This window comes from Antrostomus carolinensis, unplaced genomic scaffold (genome assembly GCF_000700745.2).
Source record: "Antrostomus carolinensis isolate BGI_N321 unplaced genomic scaffold, ASM70074v2 Scaffold43074, whole genome shotgun sequence".
NCBI classification, from domain to species: Eukaryota; Metazoa; Chordata; class Aves; order Caprimulgiformes; family Caprimulgidae; genus Antrostomus; species Antrostomus carolinensis.
The window spans coordinates 2,245-10,921 of NW_010312165.1; the positions used below are offsets into that span (position 1 = coordinate 2,245).

General features: G+C 46.1%; 1 protein-coding gene across 1 annotated transcript; it reads right to left on the minus strand.

Annotated features, from left to right (window-relative positions):
- Positions 1–707: 707 nt before the first annotated feature.
- MED1 (mediator complex subunit 1) lies at positions 708–8,431 on the minus strand (the record flags this gene model as incomplete). Its single annotated transcript, XM_010166949.1, has 9 exons — positions 708–3,957; positions 5,123–5,228; positions 5,336–5,431; positions 5,636–5,837; positions 6,470–6,588; positions 6,785–6,909; positions 7,229–7,340; positions 7,885–7,974; positions 8,358–8,431. Coding segments are annotated over 9 exons (4,174 nt in total), but the record flags the coding sequence as incomplete, so codon positions are not given.
- Positions 8,432–8,677: the final 246 nt, after the last annotated feature.

Consider the following 8,677-nt stretch of genomic DNA (forward strand, 5'->3'; position numbering starts at 1 on the left):
ACACAGACATGAATAAATAGCTAAAAGGAAAAGGGAAGTCAAACATAAGACAGCAATCCTTCATCACTGCCACCCGGGATGAGATCCAGCTGAACACAGTGCCCCATCCTGCAGAGCAGCTCCTAGCAAAGGAAGGTGAAGTTCCAGTTCCTCAGCACCGCGCTGGATCAGGCATTGGATGAAGAAATGCCATAAAAATGAAATAAATTAAAAATCCTTTGTTTTGTTGTTGTTGTTGTTTTTTTTTTTTCTTTCTTTCTTTTCCAACCATCCTTTTAAAAAAGAATAAAACCCAACCCTAAAACATGTTTAGTTTAAAACTTCCTGAAAATAAAAGTGACTTATTCTGCAGGGGAAGGTGGGCAGAGGAACTCAAGACTCTCCCAGAATTGCTCATGTTTTGTTTGCACCAGTTTGGGGGCTGCTCAGGCACACACTTAGCTTCACACCCCTTAACTCTGATGGGGTAATTAATACTTATAAATTAAGATTGAGTGTAAATGTCCGCAGGATGAAGGCCACAGTCAGGAACCCAGCTGCTGGCACTCACACTTTGGAGATCCTTGGAAATACTTTTTGTTGTTGTTGTTGGTTTTTTCCCTCTTCAAACCCACCGCGGCGGGATCGCAACCAACGGTTCCTTCCTTTCCAACTCCAGAACCCGCAGGTTCCGTGTTACACCTCAGCTTTTAAAGATGCTAAGAAAATTAATTGCCAATTAGAGCAACATCCATGAGATCATCATCTTCTTCCCCAATCAAAAACTCAGGGCTAGCCCGGGATGGTCGCTCAGCCGACAGGATTGTGCTGCTGGTCATGGACAGAGACTGGTCAGTGGAAATTGGGGACTTAGACCAGCTCTCTGGCTTCAGGCTGTGAGATTTCTTCTTGTCTCTGTCTTTATCTCGGTCCCGATCTCTGTCCCTGTCTTTATCTTTTACTTTTTTCTTCTCTTTTTTGTGCTTCTTGTGTTTTTCAGAGCTATATTCAGGCAGAGGCCTGATGCCATCATCAGAGCTGGGGCTGTTCTGGTAGGATTTCTCCGCTATGGAAGAGCCCGACTCGCTCTCGCTGTCGATGTTCTGGGGAGTGTAGGCTGGTGACTTGCTGTGGCTGGGAGAGCAGCGTTCGTGTTTTGGGGTAGATCCACTGATGAGAGGAGACCCGTAGCTTTTGGAAGAAGCCATCTGAGGTCTCAGGCTATCCCCACCTCCTTCCCCAGGTTTCTGCAAAGTTACTTTGGCTTTAATACTCGGGGAACCACCATCGTGTTTGCTGATGATAATTTTGGCCACTCCAGTGCTTCCAACGTTTTTGGAATCTGAAGTCTTCTTGGAAGAGTCAACAGATCCTCCAGAAACAGAGACTTTAGATTTCTCTTTGTCACTCTTCTCACGTTTACCCTGGAACTCACCTCCGGACATATTGTGTTTGGAGGACATAGTATGGCTTGAGGAATTGGAACTTGGCCCCATTTGTCCATCCATTGGGTCATCTCCACCAGGCCCGCTAGTGACAACCCCATGTTTCAGTTTGTCTATGACTGCAGTCAGAGATGGCTTCTTGTTTCTGCTCGGAGACTTGCCTTTGGAACTTCCATGCTGGTTTTGAGATGAAGACATGGAAGACCCACTAGAGGAGAAGGAAGATGAAGATGCCGTCGAAGAATTTGATGAAGGAGGTGGTTTCTGTGACATAGACCCAGAGGATCCCATTCCTGAAGATGATTTCATACTTGAGCTTGATCCAGTTCCAGACATATGGGAGCCTCCAGAACCTGAACTGATAGGTGACTTTGCCTTAGATGATGGGGGAGTACCTGGGACAGGCTTCATGGGAGAAGCAAGTTTGTCAGAACCTCCTGAGGGTCTAGAATGAGACGGAGAGATGTTCGGTTTACTCATGGAAGGGTTCATAAGTGATGATGGCTTTCCTTGAGGTTTCATCTTGGTACCTCCAGAAGTGCTGCTGAGGCCATGTTTGGTGATGGGAGAGGACCCAGGTTTGCCCACCGACTGAGCTGAGCTTTTGGACTGACCTGATCCTGACCCACCTTGGCTTGAGTAGAGGCTGCTGCTCATCTTTGAGCCAGAAGATCCTTCTGATTTGCTGCTTTTAATTTTGCCTGAGGTTGAAGAGGAGGAAGAAGAGGAGGAGGAAGAAGAATGGCTATGATGGCTTTTGCTGCTGGAGGAGGTGACAGAGCCACTACTGGTATACTGGCCGTGTGAAGACGGTTTGCCAACAGTCACCGTTCCTTTGGGGATCTGGATGGTTATTTTTGGAATAGGAGGAGTAGCTACACCAGGAGGAGTCTGAGATCTGCCCGAACTCCCAGGGGATTTGGACCCACCCGTGCTGGCGGGTGGTGTGAAAGGTCTGTTTGATGAACTGTGAGATGGAGATTTCCCATCTGTCTCCTGCTTCTTCCTCTTTGGGAGTTTCTCTTTACTTTTACCATCACTGGACGGCGTCCGGCTGCGCTTCCCGGGCTTCCCGTCCATCCCGGGACCTGCCATGGTACCTCCAGAACCGTTCCCTTCCTTTACCCTTTTCTGAGACTTTTCTTTTCCTAAATCCCCTGTATTCAGTAAAGGGCTCTGACCTCCACTGTGATGCTCCATGATGTCAGAGGACCCCAGTGCTTTGCTGGCAGCTGCAATAATACTAAAATCCACCGTATCGGACTGATTGCTCCCCTTAAATTTATTTTCCCCCCCATCAGCCCCTAACACTTGTACCCCCAAAGTAGTTAGAGCCTGGGATGCGTAACCCTTGAAATCATCAGTGTCTCCACTTTGACTGCTCTCATCAAAATACTCCTCCCCAAAACCACTTTGACTCTGACTGTTCAGCAAGTCAGGATTGAAATCTACCCCATCTGGAAAAAAATGGTTTGAGGAATCGCTGCTGGGGCTGACGGCAGCATCTGCTATCAGGTCTGCTGGGTCTGTGTAAGGGTTCTCACTATTGTTCGTCTGAAAAACATCTGGGTCAAAGAGAGCACTTTGGGAATGTCCTGAACTAGAAGAATCTCTGACAGGAGTACCAATAGGTGGACAGTCCTCATTAGTGGTGGGTAGCTTGGAAGCCTCCTCTGCTATATCTGAAAGGATATCAGTCACATCGGCTCCGATGCTGTCCGAACTGGAGAGTCGAACCATCCTCTGAATACTGGGCTGCGAGTGAGGTATAGGCTGGGGGTAGGTAGTAGGAGGAGTGCTGCACTGGCTGGGTGCTGGAGTAATATGAGGGGTATCCAGGGTATCTGCAGTCATGTTGACATCAAAAATGGGATTCTGGGAGTCAACATCCATGGAGAAGAGCTCCCTCTGGAAATCATCCTCAGTCTGGTGCTTGGGTTTGTCGGCCGGCATGCGGGATTTTTTTTTCTTTTGTTTATTTCCTGCAGGGCCCATTTCCATTCTGGGGGAGCCAGAGGAAGAGTTTTGCCTTTCCAAAGGGCTGCTCCCATACAGAGTAGAGAAATCCTGAGGGGGATTCTCTTTAAGAAGGTTCATGAGCATGGGGTGGTTCTTGGTGTTGCTTGCTGGTGAGGATACTGGTGGTGGTGTGTGGTGGGGAGGGGTTGGACTTGAACCAATGGTAGACCCCACATTCCCTGTGATCTGCAACAAACTAGTGAGAATAGGGTTCTGAGACACTTTGCAGAAGTCCTCCCCATGGCCCACCGACTCATGCCTCTCTTTCATGCTTATGCTCATGTTAAACAAAGTAGTGATGGGCCCCCCAGGAAAAGTGTTTGTTGGGGTAGTGGTACCACTCATTGGGTTGTTGCCTGTGGTCATGCCATACCCTGGGCTGCTGGCTGGGGGAAGATTTTTCTTCACCATATCTTCTACTGTCTCTGCAATGAGGGACAAGGCTGGTGTGTCTGCTTGAATGGTTTCTGCTTTTCTACGAATTGCTCTCATGGTGACAGGAATGGACATACACCTGCAAGACACAAGACAAAGGGGTCAGGGTGCATTCTGCTGCCACAGAGCAACGTTCACTGAAGACATTTTAACAACTTCCTCAGGCATCAAGCAAGCAGTAAAGATCTTGGGCACAAGAGAGCAACAGGTCCAGGCACTGTAAATGCTGGGCACAAGAGAGCAACAGGTCCACGCCCTGTAGATGCTGGGCTGTTCAGCTGTATTTACACTCACCCCATCACTGACCCAGCCACGAGACAGCTGTGCCTCTGCGCACTGCCTTGCACTCACAAAGGAAGAATTAATCAATCAATTAATTCTAATAACTAATAGCTGACAGATCATGATCTTGTAGTTAAAGTACAGGATGCAATCTGGGTTATTACTCTGATTCTGCCAGAAAACACCTTTGTCTAAGCTTGGCAAACCTAATTTCCTGCAAGCATGTAAAAAAAATCAATGGTAATAGCACGTTCTACTCAAGGACAATGAGCCTGTGGTGTTCTCAAAGAAAAAAATAGCTGTTCTCACTGCAGAGGTCTGTGCTGTGCTCTGTTCACATTCAGCTGTGTTCTCAACAGAGGCTGGGGTGGAGGAACCTTGAGGAAAGGTTTGTGTACATGACAAACTGCAGAGGAACTCTTCCACATTTTACAAGACTTAGAAAGCAACCAACTACAGGAGAAGGCACAGAGACAGGCACTCAAAAATAAGTAGCTATGGTTCAACATCTGGAACAGAATTTTCAGTAGGGCTCCAAGCTTTTCTCTCTTCCAGACAACCACAAAGAAAAGGGCAGTTAATGACAAAACAAGGGGAAATGGGTTTAAGCTGAAAGAGGGGAGGTTTAGATGAGATATAAGAAGTTCTTCACTGTGAGGGTGGTCAGACACTGGAACAGGTTGCCCAAGGAAGCTGTGGCTGCTCCTCCCTGGCAGTGTTGAAGGCCAGGCTGGATGAGGCTTTGAGCAACCTGGTCTAGTGGAAGGTGTCCCTGCTGCTGGCAGGGGGGTTGGGACTGGATGAGCTTGAAGGTCCCTTCCAATCCAAACCATTCTATGATTCTGTGATTCTAAAAGTCACCCACAGACAGAACAGCTCCAGACCCACTAGGATAAATGAGACAGACACAGGGTTCATCATATGATTTAGAGTGCATGACAGCACAAAAAAATCCAGCTTACCTCTGAACAACCTTGGCAATGAAATCATCTGTACAGATAAGAGCATCAGACAGCCCTTTGTACAGCTTACAGTTCACATGAGTGGAGTCTTGCACATCCATTACCACTAAAAGACAAAAGGCATTTGGAAGAGATCAAAATCCTGCTTCCAGTGGAAGAAAATCCTACCTGCCCTCCCATAAACACGCTCAGGCTTTCACCGAGTCCACTTACCACACACCAGGGAGTCATTCACAGGATGCTGAAAGGAGACACTAAAACAGGAGTCAGAGAGAGGACAGACTTCAAACTGCAGGATCCCAGGAGAATCTGAAAGACATGGGAACTGCTAAATTAGGGAACAGAGGAGATGAACCAGCAGCACCAGCTCAAAACCTCCATACAGAAGAAAAATTTAAAAAGAATTTAAAAAGGGAAAGCAGCATGGGTTTTATTTCTTATTGCTACAGCTGGGAAAGTCACCCAGGGTTTCTCATTATCAACACATTCCACTCCATTTGATGTGGTACCCACCTTCTTTTAAAACTGTTCTCTTGACACAGCTGCCAATCAGTGTGTTGTATGCCACCTGATGTCTGATCAAATTGAGGATGAGAGGAACCCGTCCAGGGTGCTGGAAGGCGATTTTACTAATCAGAGTTCCTTGAAGGCTTCTTCCATCTGGGAGAGGAGCATCTTTGTTCAGAAAGTAACAGTGCTGCTGGCCTGGAAGAGCCTGACAAACAATTTCTGCTTTACTCCAATTACTGCTGGGGACAAGGCAACAATAAACATCTAGGAAGGAAAGAGCAGGTCCCAGATCCAAGTGGTGCCAAGACACTTTTCTGGCTGCAAATGACAAGACACTTCCACTCTGAATGAGCAAAGCATGATTTTGGCTCCTCAGAAGCAGTACTGCCAAACAGTATTCACTATCCCTACTAAAACAGTTTCATGTGGTGTGGCATCCCTTCAGAGGAAAAGGAGGAAGCTTCTGAAGTGAACAGGAGATCTGCCACTGACAAATTCAAGAATTAGGATTTCTCCCAAAGTGATGAGGTTCATTCAGCCACATATTACAGTCTGAACAAGAGGAAGGGACAGAACCTGGGAAGGCTCAATCCCACACATCTGCTGTCATTCCTGCAGCTGCACTTCAGCAGCAATGGATTTTTCATTACCTAATTTTCCTAATTACTGTGATCATGCCGGTATCTCAATCCTAATACTTGGACAGCACAGTTTTTGCCTATGAATAAATGCTGTGCCAATTTCCTATATCCTATTTGAAAGAGACATGAAACAGGTGAAAAACCCCAAACTGCTCATCTACAAGTCTAATGCCCCTGGTTGTAACAACATACTTACTGCATAGAAGCGCATGTTGTGGTTTAAAGGTAGAGGATCAGCCTCCTTGGATAATTCAAACTGCGTGATCAACTCGTACAGAGGTACAAATGTTGGTGGGGTGTCAAACAAGGGAATACCTGAGGGAAGAAGATGGCACAGAACAATAGCACCTGGGAGCCAGACAGAGATGGGGGGCCAGGGAAGGTGTTACCATCTAGGAAAGGAAATCTAGCCAGGCTGTACTGAAAACAGCACAAAACCATCAGCAACTTTGCTGGCAAATGTTAAAAATTAATAAAATCCTAAGGAGTGTCTGACAGAGCTGCAACCCACCTGTGCAGCCCTGGAGTTTCTGAATGAAAGCTCGAGATACTGGAATGGGACGTGGGAATTTCAGGAAGAAACAAGCTGGTAGGTCCACGCTGTTGGCACTGGTGATCGACGAGAAAGATGGAGTTCTGAAATATCAGGTCAATACAAGATGTTACTAGATAAAGGGCATGACTCTGGCTCCTGCTGTGAGCACCAGACACCTGCCTGGCTGTTTGCTCAACTACAAGCAGATTGTTAGACCTCCTTAAAAATTTAGACACTCCTCAAAAGCACGTCACACACCTGAAATACAGATTTCTTGGCTTAAAGACAGCACCTAAGTGCTTTGTGTAATGCTATGACATCAGTCATCTCCCCACTCTGACCTCACCAGAGGACTGAGTGTTGAATTTGCATCTAAAGGAGGCTGCTGAGAAAGGCCTGGCAGACACAGCCTCTGCTTACCCTTTGCTGTCAACTGGATGAGAGCCCATAATCAGCGGTGCAATGGGAAGTTTGTACATAGTCATGGTTCCCTCAACTGTTACCGACACGTTCATACCCAGAGACCGAGGAACTGCAAGAGAAGGCAAGAAAAAAAACACAACATCAGTTGATAAAAAAAACCCAACAAGGCAAGATTAATGATCACTGTGGTGGAAATATCTCACTTCCTCCACAAGGCACAGTTTTTGGTGTTCACCTTTATCAGTGACTGCTGCCAGACTAGTTCTCCTACTTAACACTCTCCTTTTCTCTTGCAAGGTAGACCAATTGCATAATTCTTAAAACATATTCCAAATACATGTAGTAGTTTGTATGTAGTATGCTCATTACAAAGCAAAACAAATAATGATTTTGGACAATTTCACCTTCTTCATTCCCAAGACCAGCCTCAATTTTAACTGCTCTTTGGTTTTGTTATATCAGCAAGAGACAGATGTCCATGTGCATGCGTGAAAATAGTCTTCCAGTAAGATGACAAAGACACAAGCATTCCCACAATAAAATAAATCTCAGATTAATAATAAAAATGATTAGGGGAGCTAGACTGTCAGAATTCTGCTCTCTTCCCTCCTTCAAGCAGCAGCAGTCCATGCTAGCTTCCAAAGCTGACCTACCATTGTTCTCATGCAAAATAACAGGGGCTCCAGTGCCATCTTCAAACAGATCATAGGGCGAGACATAATACTTGAGATTCATCAGAAGACCTGGGGGAGAGAAGATTTTGAAGCAGCATCCTGATGATACAAATTAACCCAGTGATTATTAACCCCTGTAACCACACAATATTTGCACTGTAACACAGCACACGCTGCAGAGCTGTGAGTGCACCTTGAAAGAGCTGCTTCTCTCCTGCCAAAGGCACAGACATGGCCATCTGCTGTAAAACTACCCTGTGTGGCTTTGTTAACACAAGCTGGCTTCCTGGATCATGTGGGACTTCCAAAAACTCAACCACCTTTGTCCTTCTTTTAGTCTGAGTAGCATTTTCCATTACTGACATCAGTTAACGTGGAACTAACACCCATAAAGGGGACCCTGAACTAAGTAATTTTTATTCTTTTCTTTTTAAACTGTTAATCAAAGATACCTCCACTCCTGGGGGTGAGATAGCCAACACTGCCATGAAGAATCTTGTCGAGGGGATTTGCATTGGTGGCTTGCCTGCAAGAGAGGCAATCACAGGTCTGTAACAAGGCAGAGTCATACCTGAAGCCCAAATTCATGTGCTGATGGCAGGCTAAGATTTTAGCTCAATATACACACTCCTTGGTCACAGAGACGCAGCGATCTGAAACTTCACACTGTTACAGGCAAAACAAAAGCTACTTTACTCTCTACAGCACAGGTGGTTCATCCACTGAATCTACAGCAGTGAAAAAGGGTCAAACATTGCTCAGGTTCTTACTT